This window comes from Diadema antillarum, unplaced genomic scaffold, assembly GCF_040938485.1.
Source record: "Diadema antillarum isolate AM-2024a unplaced genomic scaffold, OU_Dant_1.0 seq00000599_RagTag, whole genome shotgun sequence".
NCBI classification, from domain to species: Eukaryota; Metazoa; Echinodermata; class Echinoidea; order Diadematoida; family Diadematidae; genus Diadema; species Diadema antillarum.
In genome coordinates, this window is record NW_027271529.1 from 177,307 (window position 1) to 201,903 (window position 24,597).

Below are 24,597 nucleotides of genomic sequence, written 5' to 3' on the forward strand. Positions count from 1 at the left end.
AAAAACATCCGGGTCAGTCTGACCCGGAAAAGGGTCTGTTGGGGTCACACTCCGTTCCGGGTCAGAAATGACAAGGAATGGGGTCAGATATGACCCCATTCAGAGTCATGAATTGGGTCAGGGTGACCCCATTCCGGGTCTTCATGACCAAACTCCAAGTCATTTTTGACTTGGAACGGAGTGACACCAACATACCCTTTTCGGGTCAGTTTTGACCTGGATGGTTTTAGAGTGGGCATGATCCCATCTACTCTCCATCGTCTCTTTACCCATCAAGAACAATTATTCACATTAAAACTTAAATTCTCTATTACATTATTACTAGGCCCTATACTTCTTTTTCCCTACACCTCACTCCAATAATTTTGGATTTTTCTTCCTCAGATATATATGGTGGTATACGAATGCTGTGGATCATCATCATCATCATCATCATCATCATCATCTTCATCATCAATTAAGATTCCATTCCCGCAAGACACACCCTCCTCCCCTCTTTCTATTAAAAAAAATAAAAAAAAAATGCTTGGCATATTGCTTTCATGAGACATTCACATTATTCTTTCGGTGAAAGGACGTTGGTGTTTTACACCTATGCACATTTTTCATTATCATCCAATTGCAACAAACAAAGAAATATCATATTCTGAGTACGTTTGGAAATTTGCTGTTTCGATATTTTTCGGCCGCAGTGACTTTCGTTTAGTCTGACTCGCAGACATTTTTTCAAGTTTACACGGCGAGTGAACAAAGTCTCTTTTTTTCAGTCCTTCTGGTTCTGGGCCAAACTGTATGGGTGCAAGGAATGGCGAGTAGTAGTAGTAAGTAATATATGAAGAAGTTTTGGACCTACCCCTCGAGAATACCGTTGCAGTTTTAGATTCTAGGACAACATGGAGAGCGAGGCTGGCTCGGCTGAAAGATTATCGGTTTGCGACTTGAGACTAGTTTCCGAGCTAGCGACGCGACGACGAGCGAGCGAGGAGAGTTCAACAAACATGCGAACCCAACCGTTGGCGGCGATATTCATTTCGCAAGTAAGGAAGACATACGGTATGGTGGCCCTGCCGTTACCACGATGAACTGACACGTAATTTTGCTTAAATATGGAGTTTTTAGCAAGCCTTAGGCGTCTTGAAGAAGACGCAGAAAATTTTGAAGACTTTGAGGTGAGTTTTCTCTGCTTTATTTCCTAATGAGTCTCGAAAGTCTTTCTTGAATTCGATCTAAATATCCACGCCCTTACCAACCCCATTGTTGATTTAGTTTTTGATGCCAAATGGTTTCACGTACCCGCGCAATGACCAATGGCAATGTTCGTTGCTGTGGTGTGCATGGAGGAACGTGGTGATTATTCATGACAACAGATGCATGTAAAAGTTTAAAAATGTAGGCCTTAGTAGAAGTCAGTCGTAGGAAAGGACTGAGGGTGAACATGGTGAAAGGAGTGAGGACTGTTGTGAATTATTCCGACGTACCATACATAGTTTACTGTAGGCCTACACACGGCCTGGAGTATGTACATGAAGCATTAAAGGACAAGTTCACCTTCATAAACATAAGGATTGAGAAAATGCAACAATATTAGTAGAACACATCAGTGAAAGTTTGAGGAAAATTGGGCAATCGATGCAGAAGTTATGAATTTTTTAAATTTTTGTGTTGGAACCGCTGGATGAGGAGACTACTACAGCTTGTGAGTCATATGCGTACAACAGTATAAAGAAAATGTAAAAGAAAATTCAACATATTTCAACTTTTTTCGCATAATAAAAGAGCACTTGACTTGCCTCTTTCTAAAGGCAGGGGGAATAATATTACCCATAACATTTGTCGGTAACGAGTCAGGGGAATGTGTACTTTTTTCAAAAGATGGAATTTTGTGAAATTCTCATTATATTTTCCTTATATTGTTGTACGCATATGACATCTAAGTTATTCATACACTGCAGTAGTCTTCTCATCCAGCGGGTACTGCACAAAACCTTCAAAAATTCATAACTTTTGAACGGATTGTCTGATTTTCCTCAAACTTTCAATGATGTGTTCTGCTAATATTGCTACATTCTCTCAATCCTTATGTTTATGAAGGTGAACTTGTCCTTTAACTGCGACCAGCCCCAACACGCAGTGTTGGGGCTGCGCATTGTAGCAGACATGATCATGACAGGCGAAGTATAGCGCCTAAAAATCAATATGAAATCGCAAAAATTCTGCAATATGAAGACTTACAGGTGAAGATGTAATGTTGAAGACTGACTGCGTTCAACTTTTGGTTCTGGTAATAGTCCCTTTCTGCTCGGTTTGATGAGTTAAATGCGACTCGGTCGAGAGGAACTCGGGAGAACTACATCTTATACAGTCAATGGATTTGAGATTTGTGCGCATGCGCTGGCCGTCAAGTCGTGTAGCTTTGTGGCAAGGCCTTATCATACTGTTGGCAAACCCTCTCGCTGTATATTGCGTTGCTTTCTGGGTGGGTGCGCGCGCGCACGCCTTGTCAGAAGGCTAAACGCATCGCGACTCCGCCAGCACATGAATATTTACGTGCGCAGTGTACTGCATACTGATTTCGAAAATGGTGAATGGGATGGGGAGCTAGGACTACGGACTCGTATATGGCCGTGAAAAAAACGTTTTTTCAAGATCATTGGACCAGTGTGAACAAGAACAAGGTGAACGAAGGGTATTAATTAGATAAGAATCTTATGTATGCTATAAAAGTACGTTTTTTTCTCGTGACATTCGAAACCTACGGAGGTGCGAAAATCTGTGACAGACTGTGTATGTTTTTCAAGCTTACCGATATAGCACTCTATTGACTCAGGACGCTCCCACAGTGTGTAACTGTGTATACGGAGCGTCCCGGGGTTAATGAAGCATGTTCTTTTCTAACCCGGGACGCTCCGTATACACAGTTACACACTGTGGGAGCGACTCAGGACGCTCCCACAGTGTGTAACTGTGTATACGGAGCGTCCCGGGGTTATGCACTTGTCAATGTAATGACGCACCCCACTACCCCCGGACATGGGTGCGTCATGGTCATTTTTTGACTGACCACACAGGGTTTTTGACGCACCCCCACAGTCACTTTTTGACGGACCACACGGGGTTTTTGACGAACACCACAGTCACTTTTTTGACGGACAACACGGGGTTTTTGACGAACACCTAGGTCACTTTCTTGACGGACATCCTCGGTACATTTGACGCACCCCGTAAATACTGAAAGGAAATTTGCATACGCTTTATTCACGCAATTTCATTTTCTTTCGGTTCGTAAACACAATTTGTCAAAGTTTCGGCAAGTTTCCCTTACCCTGGCCCTGTAAGCACCGTACCGTCATTCACCGTACATCACTCTGCTGCTACGATATTCCGAATGTATGTGCATGCAATCCATAGTAGTCACCTGGCCATGACTTGTCTGCAGATGCGCTGTATGTGCGCGGCCATTTCTAGTCCGGTTGAATGCAACACATGGACGATGTACGTTCGATGAGAAATAACGAGCACGCTGCTCACTTGCGAATTGCACAGCGTTAGCGAGCGAGTCGCGCACCACTAACACTCGACTTGCCTGCTACTGCAGGTACGCGCAGTACGCACCACGCAACGGTATACCAAAGATCGTATACGGAATTCCGTAGGGCCTATACGATCTTTGATTTTACTATTTAGTACTGTGAGGTTGAAATCGTTATATCGCTAAACAGTCCGTCTGGCTTGAGATTGAGTATGCGTGATTTCATGAGTTTGTTGGAAAGAAAATGTGAGGAGAAAGGGTGGCTAGTAAATCATTTGCTTGCCGCCAGATTCGGGCAAGCATTTTTCCCTCTTAGGCCTACTCCAAAACGCTTCCCGACTTTGATTTTCACTTGCCGCGGGAAAGCGCTCACTGTAAATTCACTCGCGGTACGTACGTGTATCCGGTACTGGTAGCGTGCAAAAATGCGTGCAGTTTTCCATAGCCAAGTGCATACCATGACGCACCCCTCGGTTCAGAATAATGCGTGTTATTTTCCATAGCCAAGTGACGTACCATGACGCACCCCTCGGTCAAAAATTTTACGACAATGATGGGATTTTGACGCACCTCTCGGTCAAAAATTTGACGGACATAGCTGGTAAAATGACGCACACCTGGGTCACAAATTTGACGGACCAAACGAGGAAATGACGCACCCATGTCCGGGGGTAGTGGGGTGAGTCATTACATTGACAAGTGCATTAATGAAGCATGTTCTTTTCTAACCCGGGACGCTCCGTATACACAGTTACACACTGTGGGAGCGTCCTGAGTCAATAGAGTGCTATATTGGTAAACTTGAAAAACATACACAGTCTGTCACAGATTTTCGCACCTCCGTAGGTTTCGAATATCACGAGGAAAAAACGTACTTTTATAGTATACATAAGATTCTTATCTAATTAATACCCTTCGTTCACCTTGTTCTTGTTCACATTGGTCCAATGATCTTGAAAAAACATTTTTTTCACGGCCATATACGGGTCCGTAGTCCTAGCTCCCCATCCCATTCACCATTTTCGAAATCAGTATGCAGTACACTGCGCACGTAAATATTCATGTGCTGGCGGAGTCGCAATGCGTTTAGCCTTCTGACAAGGCGTGCGCGCGCACCCACCCAGAAAGCAACGCAATATACAGCGAGAGGGTTTGCCAACAGTATGATAAGGCCTTGCCACAAAGCTACACGACTTGATGGCCAGCGCATGCGCACAAATCTCAAATCCATTGACTGTATAAGATGTAGTTCTCCCGAGTTCCTCTCGACCAAGTCGCATTTAACTCATCAAACCGAGCAGAAAGGGACTATTACCAGAACCAAAAGTTGAACGCAGTCAGTCTTCAACATTACATCTTCACCTGTAAGTCTTCATATTGCGGAATTTTTGCGATTTCATATTGATTTTTAGGCGCTATACTTCGCCTGTCATGATCATGTCTGCTACAATGCGCAGCCCCAACACTGCGTGTTGGGGCTGGTCGCAGTTAGTTCTTTTCCATTTTACAGACAGTGACAAACTGTGAGTCAGTCCTCTTTGTGTTTGCGGTTGTGTTACAATATTGTCAGTAATCATGTGTGTGTGTGTGTGTGGGGGAGGGGGGGGGGGATGAATTGTATTTCAACATTCCAACAAATCTGTGAGTGTGACTAGCCCGGCTGCGCTGCGGCGAGTCAACACAGCACATCATGGGACCACGATGACGAACAATGTCAATGATGAACAGGACAGGTTAAATTCCTTGTGTCATGTGTAGATTTACAGTTATTCTACTATCTGGTCAGAAATCCTTTTTTTACATATCAAGTGCAATCTAACTTGGTATTAATTATTTACTGAACAGGGGCTGCAGCAGTGTATGCAGCTGCAGGACCGAAGAAGTGGGGGGGGGGGGGGTGCAAGGTTGATAATGATTCACCACGAATATGTTTTGATTTTTATGCCTCCGCCACGAAGTGGTGCCGGAGGCATTATGTTTTCGGGTTGTCCGTCCGTCCGTCCGTCCGTCCGTCCGTCCGTAATGAATTTTGTGGACAGGGTAACTACCAAAACCTTTTGAGGTATCCTAATGAAACTTGGCATGTATGTGTATTAGGGGGTGAAGTTGTGCCTATCAACTTTTGGGTGCACATGCTCAAGGTCAAAGGTCAAAAGGTCAAGGTCAAATGCTTAAAATTTTACTATTTCCCCCATATCTATGCAATGCCTGAAGATATTTTCTTGAAACTTAGTGTATACATGTACTACCCAATTAAGATTCTCTGGTGAAAGTTTGGGGTCATGAGGTCAAAAGGTCAAAGGTCAAAAGGTCAAGTAAAATGTTAAAATTTCACTTTTTTCTCTGTATCTTGGAAATTGTTCAAGGTATCTTCATGGAACATAGTGTATGTGCATCTACTGACTGGCAGTGGTTATCTAGGGAATTTAGGGTTCATGGGGTCAAAGGTCAGGGGTCAAAGGTCAAGGGCAATACTTCAAAATCTTACTATTTTCCTTATATTTATGCAATGCCAGCAGGATATTTTTTTTTTTAAACTTGATGTATGCATGTCTAACCCAATAGAGATTCTCTGGGATTTTTTTTTTTGCCAAGAAGGTCAAAGGTCAAAAGGTCAAAGATCAAGTGAAAGTGCTGAACTTACTTTTTTCTCCATATCTCGGAAGTGGCTCAAGTTATCTTGAAATTTAGCACATGCTGAATTTATGTATGTTCTGCCTGACAGTGCTTCTCTTATAAATCAAGGCCAGATGAAAATGATAACAATTTAACTTTCAATGCAGAAATTGCGCTTTTTCTCCATACCTTGAAAATTACTCAGTGCATAAACTTATGAAATGGTCAAAGTCAAGTTAAAGTTCTTAAATCCCCAAATACATGCTCTCCTATTCATCCAATTAAACATAGGTCAAGGAAGGTAAACATTCAATACATTTGTGACAAACATGTCATTTTAATATTTTGCCAATTTTGTGAAAATGTAATCACACATTGTCCACATGTACTATAGACCTATTAGGAGAATCATGCATTATGGCGGAGGCATACCAGTCGCCATAGCGACATTTCTAGTTTGATTTTTTTTTCGCCAGATTTTTGTCTCCCTTTTTTTTTTTTTTTTTTTTTTTGGTCCGTTTAGTTTTTGCCTGGAGTTCTAGCAAAAAAGTGGGGCTGCAATTCTTGTTTTCCTGCTCTTTTTAGTCTTAATGTGTGTAGTTTTTTATTTTATTTTTTATACAGTTTTGATAAACCTTGCACAACATGAAGTGGACCACACAGTCAGTAGGGACTTAAACTAAAATTGCTTACATGTTTAATATATTTATTTCCTCCTCACTTGGTTCCAGATGGAACATTGAGGAGTATTTTGAAGAAGAAGAAGAAGAAGAAACAGCTATAAAGTACAAATGGGCGGTAGAACTAGAGGAGCTACAGCAAGCAGTATAAAATGACAAATTATCACATTCTCCCAGCAAGTGTAAGCTGTTTACAATAGTGAGAAGACAGTTTGAATTACCTAATACCTTGATTGCACGTTTGAAAACTGGAACTTTATTTCGTTTCTTCCCCACTTCCGTTTTCTCAACAGCATCTACCAGTGCATGCAGAGTTGGAGAAACGGTTCCGCAACACTTTATACCTAGGGAAGGGAGTGGAAGGAATCTCACTCCCTGTTGCAGGTAAATATCCTGAAGAGTCTGTATACAGGGATACAGATACACAATCCAACAGATAAAGTGTCTTTTGCACCATTTAGGTACTTTAATATTTATTTATAAAATGGGTTCAAGAATGTAGCCAATAGGAAGCGCTGAAATGAGTCACGTGTGCTTCCTTTATTCTAGTCCCATTGCACTGCGTGTTAAATCCTATTGCCGATCGTCTGTGCGCGCGGCGGCTCCTTTGAATTGCATGCATATGCGCTGTCAATCCTGTAAACAACTTGTTCTAGTTCGGGCTGCCAGCCGGCCGGCCTTTCTTCCCTTGTGCATAACATGTGTGGCGTACGTATACTCTACTATACGTACACTTTGTACAGTACAGTAGACCAAGCGTTGTGGGACCGGACGCGTACATGGAGTCACTTTGAAGGGCAAATCCAACGATTTAGCAGGTTAATTCTCACACCGTTTTCAGAGTATGTTGGCTAGTAGGCCTATATGAGGAGTCTATATCAAGTCTTTAAGGTAAAGGGTGCATATTCTATGTAAAATAAGTAAGTTTTCATGCGGGAACTTAAGTGTCCGGAAACCCAACCCCCCATCATACTTATACTGTATGTGCGGGATTTCCAAGTGCGACGTGCGTAAATGTTTGGGACGAACATCTTCGGACGTCTTGACCCACAAAGGTACATGAAAAACGCTGAAAATGCTGTTAGTTTTCGAATTTTCGACCCATTTTATAAAACAAATGATGCACAGGATTATTTCGTGGCGTTAGTGGAGGCGTAGCTCACTCTCGGGTATTTGCAATGTAGTGCAACATGCACTCGGCTTCTCCTCGTGCATGTTTCACAATTGTAAATACCCTCGAGTGCACTATACGCCTCCACTAACGCACTCTATCCTGTGCATCATTTGTATACTTCTAGAAAACAAATGTGACCGGCGAGAAACGGTTTCAGGCAAAAGTCGGGCATTTTGAAAATTCATTTTTTCACTGAATCACATTGCCCATTTCCTAAGCTTTGCATTGATATAAAACACTTGCATTCTTCGGCACCGTAAGTGGGCATGGTAAGCGAATTAGTAATGCACTTTTTAAGTTTTTAGCCTGACAAAATTGCGAGAAAACGGGCTTTGAAGATTCACCACTTTCTCAAAGACAATGTCCGAGCGGCGATGCGAGGTGAGAATCACCCATCCGTACGATGGTGCCAATCGATGTTAAGCTCCGCCTCTAGCAACCGCATCGCCTTCTGATTGGCTCACTGAGAGAGTCAAATTTCCCGGGCACCCTTCCTAGCAGCTCAGCGTATGGAGCCGAAAAACAATGCAGTTCGCTCGGGTTTGTTTTACCATTACGTCTTTCAAGATGGCGGATACGATAATTGCACGTATGGTGTACATGTGTATGGTGCACGCATTACGCAATGGCATCCACACGCCATGACCATGTGCATGTAACAGGAGCGGGTGGAGAATCCACACATTTACAAATCGCGTTTTCATTGTTGTTGATTTGACTTTATCGTTGCCGACCCTTTTGAAGGCAGATAAATGACAGTGCTGGCAAAGGTCACGCTTCCTGTTTGTTTTACTTATTACAAGCCGTGCATATGTTGCCTTGTTTGGTGGTGTTAATTATATTAAAACAAACAAACACGACTCGTTAGTTTCGTGCGATCTTGATGTGTAGTATTTGAATATAACTGGTTTCATGTGACCTCTCCTTTCCTCTCATCTACCTTCCCTTGAGTCAGTCTGCTGTCATAATTTTTACCACATGTACAAGTAGACTATTGTGTTTTTTTTCTTTTCACACGATTATGTCGTGCTACGTACATGATATTTGTTTCACTTCCGTTGTCGAACATTGCGGTAGAAGAGTTTGGATAGAAAGCCAAACGAAGAGCACGCACTACAGCGTATAAACCACTATAGCAAGAACAATGGAGCATGTAATCACATGCACGCGTGGACAAAGCATTCCCCAAACACTGCAACTGGTGTCTCCGAAAGCCGAATTATGTAAATGTGCGCGACGCACCAGCCAATCGCATGCGAGACCTTGCGCCGTAGCGACGCTGGGGATATTGGCGCGGCGTTCAAAAGAAGCTCGAAACTGACGAGTGCGATCCAACAAAGGGTGCTTAAAATTCCATTTTCGATAGGAAGAACGTAGTCTTATGCTACGAAATTTAGTGTAGATGTAGAAAACATATCAAAGATTCGATTTCTGCTAAAGACCCAAATCGACAAAAATAATGGTAAAGATCTTTGTACTCCGCCTAGGAGGAAATTTGCTATTGCGACTTTTGCATGAAACCATTGTCGCGGGTCACAAATGAAGTTTTGAGACATCTTGTAAATTACAAATATATAATCAGCTAGATTGAGCAAAACATCCTTCAGGGAAGTCTGCACAGTCAACCCTGATGATGGAACATGAGACTATTGAAGGTAGTGTTTTTGATATATACACAGAGTACATACATACAGAATATTTACAACTGCCATGCCAACCATAGACTGACTGATAAATCGGTCAAGAGGAAAATAGTATCTTTACTGTAAATGATTGAACAACCAGAGTCAACTCTGCACACGTTGAAGATGCACACAAGTGAAAGCTGCACAAAGTGAAAGTTGAAGAAAATTCTTGAGCCGAAATATGGAGTAATGACATCAGTCTAAGTTCAGTATTGCCCAAGTCAAAGTGGATTCCGAATAGATTTGACTTACACAGAGTTGAAGTTTGTTATTCATTTTGGTAGTCCATAAAAACCCTGCCTAAAAACAGGGCTTCCTTAAGATAAGTGCTAGACCACCTTGGTCTCATGCATTTATCTATTTTCTTCAGCAATGACAGTGAAAACAAGTTTTGCTTGATGTTTTGTTTTTATTTTAGTAATACCATTTATGCATACACTGGAACCTTTTTTTTTTTTTGCCTTGTCTTTTTAATCTCACAGACGTTGCTGTGGACCTCTTCCAAAACGCTGCTGAGAAAAATCTTGGAACGTTTACCCGTCGTCATGTTGCAAAATTCAATCGGTAAGATTATGTGTCTCTCTAATAATCTATTTCACATACAAAGTTGTCATCAGGAAGGGTAGGATAGTGGTACCCGGATGTTTTTAGCCCATTTGGAGAATATCTGACCTCATTTTCCATGCAGGTTTAAATAGAGAATTTTGTGAGTCGGGGAAGTGTAAGCTCTGTTATAAGTGCATACCCCAGTACAGCAGTAACTTAGCAGATTTTAATTTTGTCATTGTTAAATGTATTCTATTACCCAATAGTTTGGTATCAAAGTATGCAATTTTCAGGGACTTAAATACATTGTTAATGTATCATGGATGTGTATGGTCACGAAAGCATGGGTGGATGTGTATGGTTATTTCAACGCACATGGATGAATGATCATCTTGTTCTTCCATTTTTTTTTTTCCAGTAATGGCCAGGTCAACCCATCGTCTTCCGTGTTGGGAATGATGTACGCCCGTCGACTGAAGCAACGGAAATCTGATTACCTGAATAAAGTGACCTCGACTGAACTGTTTCTTGTCTCAATGGTAGGCTTATTTTCTACACTGAAGTGCATTTTGATTCTAGAACATCCTACTCTTTTCTGTATTCCTGAGTGAGACCTTATGCATAACAGGATGTTTTATATAAACATATTTTCTTTTCTTGGAATGAATTGAGAATAAATAGAATGTGACTGTAAAGTATCAGATAGATAGATAAATAGATGAAGAAATGAGGAACAGCATTTACTATGAGTAGGTAAATGAATAGATAAATGAGATAGAAATATGTTGTATCAAATGGCAACATTACAGCATTTAAAGGGGATGGCTAGCAACTGATCCGTGGGAATCATTGGGAATGCTGGAGGATGATTGTTCCAATCCTTGTGGAATTCATTTAAGAGTATGTTATGTATCTATTGTTGTGTCAAAATTATTTGCTTCAGAATGGTCTCATATTCAAGTAATGTGCAGCTTAATGTTTCCAGGTTAGCGTGCCTGGTCAGTGACGGGGCATTAATCTGCACATTACTTGAATATGAGACCGTTCTGAAGCAAATAATTTTCACACAACAGTAGATATATTATGTACTCTTAAATGAATCCCACAAGGATGGGAAGAATCATCCCTCAGCATTCCCACTGATTCCCACTGATCGGTTACTAGCCATCCCCTTTAAATGTAACTGGTGCACAGGCATGAGTAATTTGACATATCAGCCGTATACTACACATGTATTCTTTGGAACTTTAAAAAAACAACAACAACAAATAAACTTATATTTTAACAATCTTTTAAATCATTAGTCTTATTCTCTGTGCTATTCTCTTGTGATGTCATTGACAGATGCTGGCTACCAAGTTTTTGTATGATGAAGGAGAAGATGAGGAGATTTTCAGCGATGAATGGGCGGACAGTGGTAAGTGTCACTCTTGGAAATGTAGACAAGCCCTAGAATTATGTGCTGGCCACTAGGAAATGTACCTGGTTCTCTAATTGCATTCAGATATTGTTTCTTTAGTGTTGCTGTGGTACTCCGTACTGAGGATGAAGCATCTCGAAACAACATTCTGCTACTTCCAATGACATGGCACAACAGAAATTATGTTCATACCAAGAAAATCAATGATGAAACTGATGGAAGTTTGTGCCCTCCCAGTATTTGTTTTATTTGAACAATACATGAACATTACATTTTATGCTGCTACATGTACTTGCAAAAGACAAAAGGAAAGAAAGACTGCAAAGATCATTGATTCTCATGCTGTGTTCTTTACATTTCAGCTAATTTGGATGTCAAGCGGGTCAACGAACTTGAAAGAGAATTCCTGGAAGCGATTGTGAGTACAGTCGTTGGATGAGAATGCAGATATTATGATCGAATAGCAATATGACATCTCAATGCCAAATGCAAATTTGCAATCGAGGTTTGCTGTTCAGTGTGTTTGTGGCAGGAAATCATTTGTTGAGCCTGATGTACATGTATCACAAGTGAACTTTGTATATAATGTACTTATGACTGTGCAGGGACAAATGCATTAGATATTAAGCAGTGGGATCAAAGTTATCACAGCTCACTGCTGAAATGCAAAGGCCATGTCGTATTGTATGGATTGTTTTAAATGACGTAGTGTTTATTTAAAATTTGGACAGAGACATACATTACACTAAATCACCTGTCTAATTTTAGAAATGAGATCTAATTAAAATTCAGAATTAAAGTCTATGCCTGAAATTCTTCTGTTTTATGCCACTCTGTAAGAATGTCTCTCCAAAATGTAAATGTGAAATTGTTATTACCATTGAATTATTCACATGTAAGGTAGGAATATATCTATCTACTGAGAACTGAATAACAAACTTGTTTTTGGTTGTTTTTTTTTTTCACTCGGTGTATTTACACAAAGATCATATGTGAGATGTATTTCAAAGATAGGTTCTCAAGATGTTTTTCTCATTTGTAGATTGCATACAGTCAGTCCTGATGATAGAAGTAAAATCAGAACATCATCTTCTCTGTTAAAGAAAAAATAAACAATTGTACCATACTTCTTCGGATGTATCTATAATTTATAAAGTAAGTGAAAGTATTTTGCCTTGATGTGGAGTAGATAGCATGATTTTGTAATTGTTATTGGTTTGTGTTCATCTCATAGGATTGGGACTTATACATCGAACCGGATGAGTTCTACGAATTCTTGCACCAAATGGAAACCTGGTAAGTCATTCATCAGCGTTATCAGTGTCAAATGCATTTTCATAGCTATGTATGATGGAATGCATTACTTGCTTTTGTCTCACTTTTACTATTCATATTATGCACATTTTCCTTGTGGTGGTGAAAATTGTCTCCACAAATTTGGTTGGTGTGAAATGCATGAAAATATGGTATTCGCTCTGAGCTTCTGTGTTTAAAAAACCCAATTGCTGAACATTTTGCCTGAGGTTTTACATCCTGTGGTGTAATATTGTTTCGGAAACATGGACATACATGTATTTGAATTGTGATATGGCCATGTGTGCTATCAGAATTATGTGATGTGTAACGCCCAATAACTGCATTTGGTCAGGGAATGTTTGATGTATATCAGTTAACCATGGACATCAAAACCCACTAGATTACTAGAAAAGTTATCGTTCAATCTCTTGACAAAAAATGTATATTGTATGAATAGATGTAGATATTAAAAATGCTTCACTGGAATACAATGGCTCTTGTAATCTATAAATTCATTTTGGTTATGAATGACTTTATTTTGACAAAATTAATCATTTAGAAGCTGTCAGGGATTGAAATACATTCAAAGGTCAGTGGTGGATCCAGGAATTCCGTAAAGGGGAGACGCCTTTACAAAATTAAAGGGGGCACACGCCCCCCTTTTTTCTTTTTGTTTCTTTTGTTTTAACAAAAAATAAAGAAGGGGCACGTGCTCGGTGCGCCCTCCTCTGGATCTGCCACTTAAGATGTTACTATGCACTAAAAAAGAAAAGAATATTTCGGTCATTCAGCAGTACTTAACATTAAAATCTGCCAAATTCTGATCCAGTGTCAAATGCTTGCAAAAGATCATTCGAAAAACTTTGTCAGAGTGTATGAAGACAGTAACTGTGTATACCTTAAACATCAACTTTAAAGGATCGCCCTGAACGAAGGCCACCGGAGAGGCTGGTTCTCCTACTCGGACATGAATGTGCTCATGGAGCACGCGGACTGGTATTCCACGCTGTCTAGTCTCTTGGAACAGTCTGTGAAGGTTGGTACAGGCCTGCGGTGGAGGAGGGAGTCAAGTTACGACTGAGCACGCTGAATAAAAATAAGCTCCCTCCCAATTTTTGCTATCTCCTGATAATTCATTTTCTCGTACCATTATTCTGATGCAAAGCCTCGCTCAGAAATGATGATGATGATGATGATGATGATGATGATGATGATGATGATGATGATGATGATAATGATGATGATGATGATGATGATGATGATGATGATGATGATGATGATGATGATGATGATGGTGATGGTGGTGATGGTGGTGGTGGTGATGATGGTGGTGATGGTGATGGTGGTGATGGTGATGGTGGTGGTGGTGATGGTGATGGTGATGATGGTGGTGGTGGTGGTGGTGGTGAGTGAATGAATGTTTATCAGGATTGTGATAAAAAGAACCTGTGTATGGTGCAAGAAATCCATCAGAAAATATGCACGTCATGTTCCTGCACCTCAATGAGGGATTACATTTTACTTAATAATTGTGACCCTGCACCTTAAAACAAACAAAATGTCGCCAGTCATGAATTTTTAGTTAAGACCATATTCTGAAAGAGCAGACTTTAAGCTTTAAAATGATGTATAACTCAAATCAAATGGACTCTCCTAACCTATCTAAATATTGGAAAGAAAGCACAAACTCAGGAAAAGTGGGAACTGAGAAAAGAGGCTCTGAAGTACAGTGTCTATTCAAGCGCTTAATCTTTACCAAACCGTGCTGGCTGTGCGACGAATGGGACAAAAAACAGGAAGTAAACCACCAGAGTAACAACAATGAAAGGATTATCAAATTAAACTGAAACTAAGTATGCCTCATTAACACATTCTGTCCATAAGTAATGCCAACTTTCAAAGCAGTAGCACTATCCTTTCAAAAGTTATTAGAGTTGAAAGTGAAGAGTATGGACAAGGTTTTTTAGAAATGAAAAAGGGATTCTAAAGACACACCTAATCACACTATTCTACCAAAAATGTTCGAGATAAACTGCTAAAAAAACACACTTTTTATGATACTAAATTTAACATAATGTAAAAGAAGACCCGCTCTTTCAGAAAATATTAAAAAGTCAAGTTCGGCTAGGTTGACCCATTTCACTTATTTTCAGTCCTCACGCAAAATCAGTGTGTGCGACTTTATGTTCGTTTTGAGGTGCACGGTCACAATTGGAAATGTTACCAAGATACCATTATATTGTGCCTGCGGTGTGTATACGCACATGGCACAGGATGTCACTGTTGGCTAATAGTGCAATGTTCAGTGTGTAGATTTCATTTTGCCTTTGCCCTAAGATACTTCCAGCTCAGAAAGATGAATAGATTGATAACAGTTTCAGCTGTCCTCAAATGAGACATCCTTTTTTGATCTCATCCCCAGGAGCACCATGAAAAGTTTTAAGTCTTTTTTTTTTTGTTATGGAAAATGTTAATGTTATTGTAAACTTCAGTTGTAGAGTCATACATGTAGCTGTGAAGTCTTGTACAGTGTAGTTGTGGTGGTCTAGTTGGAAGTGTTATCTGTGTACTCTCTATCTCTGGCAGGTTCTGGGGCTCTGTGTAGCGATGTACTCCCTGTGTAGCGCCACGCTGTGTTGGTCCCTGCTCGTGCTTCAGCATCACTCGTCGATTCCCGGAATGTCTCTGGACGGGGGCAACCACTCCCACGTCTATGGCGGGATGCGCCCCATCAAGGGCACCCAGGTCGCCACCCACCAGAGCGAAATCCTGCTGCCGCCCCGCGACGTCCCGTCAGAGGCAGGGTCCATCCTCACTGAAAATCTTCCGGCTTTGGAGACCCTCACCCCCTGCCCTAGCTGCAGGGAGTGTAGCCGCTCAGCTGGAGAGGGGTTCTTGGCATGGCAGACACCACACTGCGCTGAGGAGCATCGCCTCTCTGTTGGTACTGACATGAATGGCTTCGCCACCTGTGGGCAGTGCCTCACCAGACACAAACCCGAAGACTACTGGTTGCGGAATCAGATCGACAGAGCGCGCCGCGCCATGGTCTCCTTCTACCACGCCCTCCTCGTCGCCTACTATGACACCGATACAGAAAGTCTTGCCACTCGGAACGCCCTGCGAAATCCCATTCAGAACCACTCCTGTCACCGTGCAAATGGCTCGCAAAGTCACCAGGAACCGTCGGTCGTGTACGATACTTCATTTGAGGTCAGATGCCCCCGCCTTGCCCAAAGTGATGAGGAATCAGAAACCCCGTTGGACTCAAACGCCGACGTCTTCTCCGGAGTGGCCGATTCTTCTCGTCACCAGTGCTCCTTGTGCGATGGTGCCAGGAACCCCGGTCTATTTCACAAGACCATCCACATGGTGCTACGGACTTCGCTTGATGACAGTGCTGTTGGTTCCACAACTGGCACCTTACCCATCATAGTAGCCTGAATCCTGCTTTGCTTCACGGCCATTACGACCTCGAGAGTTTTTAAAATCTTGTTTTAATACCATAGGGCAAGGCATAATTATTCCACATGAAGGCAACATTGCTTTCTCAAGCAGCATAATCATAGACTGGATAATTGCATGTCCTTGCTTCACAGTCAAATCACACCTGTGAAGTGAAGAAATGTGGACTTGCCCTCGACCTAACTTCTGTTCCCAGTGCTATGTGTAGGGATTCAAATTCATTCAATGTGCGCAGAACAGAATTCCTACGAAATCCTTGTAGGATTTATAAATCTACCATTACAAAATCAAATGCTTGACGTAGGTTAGAGTTTGTGTCTGCATGGGCTGTCACATCTAATTAATGAAGCCAACCTAGTAATCCATTTTGGCTGGGAAAAATAGTCTTTTGCCACATTGACTTTGTCAGATTTTTGTTGTCCACCATAAAAGTGGAAGTATATGAACTTTAGCACCTGCACATCACCTCAATTAGTTTCATTTGTATGAAGGTGACTTATGAGAAGTTATGGGGTACCAAAAGGAATCAGAATGCCACTTACCGAAAATAAGAAAGTAATTTGGCTAATTTGACTCATACCGTGCCTCGGAAATTAGGCCTGTATGGAGTAGGGATATATCCATATTTAGCAATTTAGTGCGACTAATCCTGTTCATTCTTAATCCACCTTTCAGTACTTCATATTTTTCAACTGATGGTACTACATATATATGCAGCTCATGCTTGCATTCAAACCCACATTTTCAGGACATAGTCATTTAAGGCGTGTCTGTGGGACAGTAAAATTTTTTTTTGAGAGAGAGGTTTCTGTTCCCGATATTCAGAGGTATGAATTTGAGAAAAGACTTTACACTGAGTCTACAAATGACACCTCATACATATTTCCATCTGTGCTAGTCATCATCAGTGAAATTACTGCACTGTATGACTGCAGATTTGTTTAGATATTTTGAGAATGTAACCCCTGGCCATTACCAGTATTTCATTTCCTGCAAGAAATTACCACGCATTGCCGAGTCAGTGTCAAGTCATGCCTAGCAGGACCTTGTATCTGGGTGCTGCAAATAGATTCACTAGATTGTAATAAATATCTCTCCCGAAGGTTAAAAAAAAACTGTGGAAAAAGTAAACAAAGCAGTTCTTTTGTCAGTTTTATATCTAGTGTAGGCTGGGGTTTTCTTATATTGAAAATGGGACAAGAATGGTGAGGGAGAGAGTAAAACCTTCATAAGAAGTACGACTTTGTGCAGACATGAACTTGTGACTCATATTATGATATTTAGGATTTAGGGGAATATTGGAAACTGATATTTTATGCCTTATACAGGGTATGGGCTGATGACAGAAGTACATGTATTTACCATCATGATTTTTTACTCTGTCGAATGATATCATTCTCATTAAATGTATTACTTGCCGCATTACATTTAAACCCATTGCACTCCTAATAAGCTCATTTGTATTTTCATTTTCTTTTATAACTACTGGTATCCACTATCATATTCCATATCCAGTTAAAGGTATTGTATACATGTGTAGCTACAGGCAATGCAAGTGACCTGGAAATAGACAATGATTTAAAATGCAGGATCCCATTATAGGGTGCGTTCGAGCGCTCTAAAGCGAACCAAAGCGAACTGAACCAAAGCGTACCGTACCGAACTGTGCCAGTTTTGGAGCGTTCGAGCACTCTCTGTGGAGAAAGCGTACCTCATGAGTTATTTTTAGGAAAGGTCATGCTTGTTTGTCAAGAATGTCATCCACCTGGCTCTTTATTACTTACAGCTGTCCCGAACAAAGAGAATGATGTATTTGCATTGTGACGTATGTGCATGATACGCGCATGCTTTACAGCGAACTTTTGGTATGCTTTTGGTACGCTTTTGGAGCACATCGGGAAGTGGTCCACTTTTGGCTCGGTATAGTACGGTACGGTACACTTTAGGAGCGTTCGAGCGCTCCTCTGGCGCGGATACGGTACGGTAGTTTGCTTTAGGAGAGCGCTTGAACGCACCCAAAGAGTACCTAAGTGTGATGTCACAGCCTTTCATCACCATGCCATGGAAACTGGTACTAAACAACCTCACCTAGCCCGAGTGTTTATGCTCGCATCTGGTTCCAACAAAAGACTGTGACAACATCACCTTGGTACTCTATTGAACATCCAAATTGGCATAAAGCCAAGACATGCTTGGAGTTAATAGATTTCTCCTCAGATGCAAATTTGAGTTTAGCTGTGTTGCCGAGGTTTCAGCTCCCCACGCCGACTGTCTGCGCAGAAATTGTTACACAGCAGTCTTGGCGGGGGGTTATCTGGTCATTTCGGACAGCTCGGCTTCTCCAGACTTCTCCCATTTCTTTGTAGCATCCACAGTCACCAACACAGTGACCGCCACAGTGACCTCTTGGTGGCTGTGCACATAACTGACGGTCATTTCTTTTGATAGTCCCATATTTTCAAGGGACCCAACTGACACAATGTGTGCTATTACTTAGCTGTGTATTGCACAATTCTCTTTTACCAGTGTATCTTTTGGAGAACATCTGATAAAGTATTTGCATCCAAAGCTCTGCACTTTGTTTCATCATTATTTGCTACAGAAAACATCATTTATGACTAAGGTTTAGATAAGACCAAACTATATACCATGGATTTACTAGTCTGGGAGTATCATATTTTAGTAATCAAATCTAATCATACTGTTCTGTAATGCTTCCATGTTCTTATATGTAGTCTTAATTAAGTCTTACTGGTTTTTTTCTCCAGCTGCCCATCCACATGATCAGGAATATAAGGAGTATTTCCCCTTTTTCATCAATGGGAACAAAATTGAATTGGTTCTCCCTCAATTATGTTCAGCACCAAGACTGTGTTGGGGTCTTGAACCATGGATCTCCAAGCATGCGAATGAGTGCATGTATTAAAATTGGCCATAGATTTGTCCTGGAATTTTTGTGAATGGAAAGCCACACCAGCAGGTTTTCATATATACATGTGTGCTTGCTTAAAGTTACCCTCTCCATATACCGGTACTCTCGCAAAGGTGTAGCTGTTTAGGCACATTTCAGGGTATCCCACAAAAACGAGTTACGGTCGACTTTGGAGGCAAGTTTCAAAGTTGTTTGATGGATATATGTGATGAATGCACCAACTACAGTGTACCTTCGACCAACATGCTGAAGTTTTGCAACCTGTAAGGAACATTCTTCGGCCCCACCCAAACTTCTAACTCATTTGTGGTGGTCAATTCAATCTGTTCAGACACATACATTGTATTGCTGATCTTATGCCAGTATATATTTTATTTATATCCTTGCTTCTATGTATCATGTCTTGCGAAAGACTTAGTTATGGCATCATTTTAGGTAGGTGCATATATTCATTTTCTACTAACTTATTTACCTCTTTGTATATGTTGCAGTGGGTGGTGCAAGATTTAGGCTAAGGAGATGGTTTCATACATAGTTTCAGTGCAAGTGTTTCATATTTATTTGAAGCCTTGTCTTAAAGGTAAAATTCCTCTTTTACAGGTTCACTTAATTTCCGTTCTCTCAGTTTATGCAGTGACTCACCAGTGATATAAAGAAGTGTATGCATTTTCTTTTATGCCCCTGTACAAGATGTGTCTCAATCATTGAAAATTTGTGTTGTTGTTTTTTTAATTCACTGATGTCCTCTTGTCCCTGCATGTTAAAAGATTTTTACCATGAGCACAAATTTGATTCCACAATGTAACAGGAATAAAATTCATTGTCACACTGCATAGCTATCAGGAGCATCTTCTTGACAACCTCCACGCCCTATCCCCTTTTTGGTGAACATGAGCGATTTTACCTTTAAAGATGGTTCAGTTTGCATGTTCATTGTTTGCTTTTGAAAATCGGAAGGAATCTGCCTTTTCTAAAGGCCACCGCACACTACACGATCAGACTGGTCTTAAAGTCTTAAGCCAAGCTGGGTCTTAAGACCTGTCGTACGACCGGACACCGCACACTATACGACCCGACTGTAAAGCGCGCGTAGTGCGCACTGCGTGCGCTTGCATTTTACTGCATTGTGAATGGCTGAAAGCCTACGACCAGTCGTAGAAATTCAACATGTCAAATCTCTACGACTGGCGCTAAGACCCAGTCGTACGACTGGAACCTGGCAAGACTGTGACGTCACACTTCTAGTCTTAAGGTCTTAAGACCGGTGAATCGGGGCAAAATCGTGTAGTGTGCGGCGGGCTTAAGAAGCATATACCAAGAAACAATTAAAGCAGGAGATATCAATGTACTGGTGTTACTTTGTGGTAGCGTTTTGGGCATTAGCATCTCTCTTCCAGTACTCCTGTGACACCATAACATGGGTATACATGCCATAGCCGCTCTTGTGTCCAAGTTCCACCAGTATGACGCAGTGTGAATTTGCTGCCATAGCAGTGGTCATGCTTCAGTGGGCATCAGTGTTGCTACCATGCTGCAGTAGTCTTACCCAAGCGTCACGAAAATTCCTTGTTATCCCAGGCCTATGCAAGTACAGGTGAACCCCGTTGTAAAAAAACATGAATAGATTTTGTTTGTACGAGAGGATTTTACAGGTAAAACTGTAATCTCTCGGTCATTTTTTGCAAAATTTCACGTGAACAAGGAAATTTTTGCGGTTTGACTGCTAAAAAACGTAGTACACCTGTCTCCTGAATAAAGTCAAGCTGCTTCACTCTACCCAAGCTGGAGATCAACGGCAACGTTGATCATTCTCTTAAAGACACAGGTGAAAGTATTATACAATATGTATATCCATTTTCATGCGTACTGACTCAATAAAGGCATTCGGACTGTTTGAAACTATACAGTGTAACAAAACTTTGTCTTGGTCTAATATACAAATGACGCACAGGTCTGAGTGCGTCAGTCGGAATTGTGTGCATAAGGTAACTATGGAATGCTTAACCCACGAGGCGAAGCCGAGTGGGTTTAGGCTAAATTCCATAGTTACCGCATGCACACTATATTCCGACTGACGCACGAAAAGACATGTGCGTCATCTGATTTATAGAATGGGTAATTTTCTTGTCAAAAACTCATTTTTCTATCGTGTTACCCGATGACAAAATTACTGGATGCATTTCCTTTTGGCTTGCCGTAAACAAGCATGCATCAGTTTTTACTGGACGCACGGCCAGCCATGCATCAGTATTTACTGGACGCATGGCCAACCTGAGTGCGCGAACGCTTGCTTAGTGCGCAAACCTTTGTTACAAGTACGCGTACTCTTACAAGTGCGCGATAACATGTTTACCACACGGTGACTCAGCGTACGTAGCGTGCGGCCAGTAAAAATCAACACATAGCTCTCGACCAATCAGATCGCAGGATTCTCGCTACCCATTCTATAATAGAAGTTGAAAAGATTGTATTTGTGTAATTAGTATTGGGCGTGTGAGATGCTTCTTCTGAAAGAAAGTTACAATCATTACGCACATAAATCTACAACATCACTGCTTCTGTACACTTGGAATAAAATGCTGTATACAAATGTATGATAAACACAAATCAACAACTCGATGTATACATGGTACAAATACAATATAAATTCCTTTTATTTTATGAAGATGCCTCGCCTTTGATCACATATAGTAAATGCTTTTTAAAAGCACAAGTAGTCAACCAACATAACTGGCATTAATTAGATTTCAAAGCGTTCCAGCAATAAAAGCAAACACTCATTATATCAATTCATTGATAGATACATGTATAACTTCATACAAAATATCAATGTGAGTGACATGATTAACAGAATCACTGCAGTGTACACTTTTCTCTCTGCTGTATGAAGTTGAAGAAAAAGTCAAATAACAACACCAAATAAAGGGGGGCATGATGCTACAAAAGACACTGATGTCATGATGGAAGATATAACTGACATTCTACAAGTGCATAATTAGCATACTATGCATATTTACATGGAATAAAAAATTCAAAACAAAAAAAAATCAGAAATCGGACAACTAATTCATGCCTGCATATGAAAGGGCCATTGTTACTTGCAATACTGTAAAAATCAGCTTTGGAAAATGACTTTTCCTGTCACATCTGACCAAAATGTTGCAGTTTTTTCTGCCTGCCTCGAGACCCTTGGGCATTTGTGGGATGTACATGCACTGTGTTTTAACCTTATCAGAGACACCTCTCACACAAGCTTTGCACATGTTGTCTACATTGGAGTCGTGTGGTATACAACTGTTACCCTGAATGGTCTCGATGTTTCGTGGCCTCGACTACATGACTCTGAAATTTTAAAGGAAACCAAAACCCAAAGAGCAATGTGGATTGGGTGAAAACAGCAACGTTAGTAGAACACATCAGTGAAAGTTTGAGGAAAATCGGACAATCGATGCAAAAGTTATCAATTTTTACTGTTTTAGTGTTATAATGACTGGATAAGGAGACTACTAGAATTCATGATGTCATGTGTGGACAACAATATAAAGAAAATATAAAGACAATTCCACAAAAATTCATTTTTCATGAAAATTACACATTCCATCAACTTGATATTGACACATGTTAAGGGTAGTAATTATTCCCCCTGCTTTCTAAAAGTGGTTAGTCAAGTGCTCTTTCGTTACACTAGAAAAGTGAAAGCATGTTGAATTTTCTTTATTATTTTCTTTATATTACTGTCCACACATGATGTCATAAACTCAAGTAGTCTCGCTATCCAGTGGTTCCAACACCAAAACTTTTAAAAATTCATAACTTTTGCATCTATTGTCCGATTTTCCTGAAACTTTCACTGATGTGTTCTACTAATGTTGCTGCTTTCACTCAATCCACATTTCTCTTTGGGTTTTGGTTTCCTTTAAAGGGTGTGTACAGTTCTGGTCGAGGTGAGAATTTAGCTTATAACGTTTTGCGAGATATTCAGAAACCGCTCTATGAGATGTCAAAGAATATGCAATTCTAAGGGGTATCAAAAGTTTATTTGATGAAAATCGGTGTTGAAATGGCTGAGATATCCAAAAACAAAGTGAAACAAAGAGATCCTAATAAAGTTGTGGCCTGTCGCCTTTTATTATTATCACCTTTTTTTTTATATCTGAGCCATTTGAAAACCAATTTTCATCAAATAAACGTGAAATCCTTCTTAAAATTACATTCTCTTTCATATTTTGTAAGAGATTTTTCATTATCTGACTTAGGAATGTTCAAAACATGAATCCCCACCTCAACCAGTACTGTACAGTCCCTTTAACTGTCGCAGCCAAGAGTTAAATATTATGGAGAGCTAATGACAATTACTGGAGGCCCAGGCTAATCCCCTACAGCTTATTTGAGAACTTGGACATACTCCTATCAGTCTTATTTCTAGTGAAGTTTCTGGTAAACTCTTCAATAAATCACATGACATATTGCATTAACATGGTGTCACCGTGTGTTCACCATATAAGTGTATTGAATGGACTTCGTTTCATTTTGAATGCTGTACTAATATGCCAGTAACTCTTAGGAGTCTAGGAATTTTTAAACTTATCTTTTATAAAATTGAGATGCTGTTCGTCATATTAGCTACAAAGTAAAATTAGAAATGACAGAGTAATTCATCTGGTCTACATTTAATGACGGCAGATTTACATTTTTTTCCACTGAAACCAAAAAAAAAAAAAAAAAAATAATAATAATAATGCTAACTTTGTCTGCATCTTCCCAAAACACATAAACACACACAAAATCTTCTGAATCTTCCACAATCAAGTTGGAAGACTTCATGTCATGTGTGCAGGTAACACAATGATGTGGAGACGACCTTACAACAAATATTTTGAACAATTGAACATTTTGAAGCATTACAATCATAGATATTTTTCCAGAGCAAATCCCTGTTTCTCAACCAGGCCCTAAACAGAAAGGAAGAAATCCTAGCACCACTGGTTCTTTGTCCAACACACCCTCAGATCTTCTCTCTGTACAGATGGTCTCCACAGCATCAGTTTTTTGTTTTCTGATTTTATTTGATTTTCTGCTTGTCCACATGACTAAGATGGGTTGGTGTTTTGCATAAATTAATCCTCAAGAATAGAACAGTACACTTTACACCCAGGTAATTCTTATTTCATAAAAATCAACAGCAGAATGCCAGAAACTTGTGAACATGTTTTCAAATTAGTATTTTGTGATCTGCACCAATATTTCATCGAGG

General features: G+C 40.5%; 1 protein-coding gene across 1 annotated transcript; it reads left to right on the top strand.

The window, feature by feature from the left end:
• The first annotated feature begins 1,106 nt into the window (after positions 1 to 1,106).
• Positions 1,107 to 16,429, top strand: LOC139735807 (protein CNPPD1-like). The gene is made up of 9 exons (XM_071646557.1): positions 1,107 to 1,169; positions 7,119 to 7,209; positions 10,167 to 10,248; positions 10,649 to 10,769; positions 11,575 to 11,647; positions 12,013 to 12,068; positions 12,885 to 12,946; positions 13,865 to 13,982; positions 15,533 to 16,429. Exons 1-9 carry the CDS (start codon positions 1,107 to 1,109, stop codon positions 16,388 to 16,390), a joined length of 1,524 nt encoding a protein of 507 aa, XP_071502658.1. The 3' UTR covers positions 16,391 to 16,429.
• The last annotated feature ends 8,168 nt before the right edge of the window (positions 16,430 to 24,597 follow it).

Bases quoted from the DNA above. Each gene is read 5' to 3' on its own strand.
- LOC139735807 (XM_071646557.1), top strand. From the start codon at position 1,107: ATGGAGTTTTTAGCAAGCCTTAGGCGTCTTGAAGAAGACGCAGAAAAT. The intron at 10,770-11,574 runs GTAGGCTTATTT...TGTCATTGACAG, and splicing joins AACTGTTTCTTGTCTCAATG to ATGCTGGCTACCAAGTTTTT. The intron at 12,947-13,864 runs GTAAGTCATTCA...TCAACTTTAAAG, and splicing joins TTGCACCAAATGGAAACCTG to GATCGCCCTGAACGAAGGCC.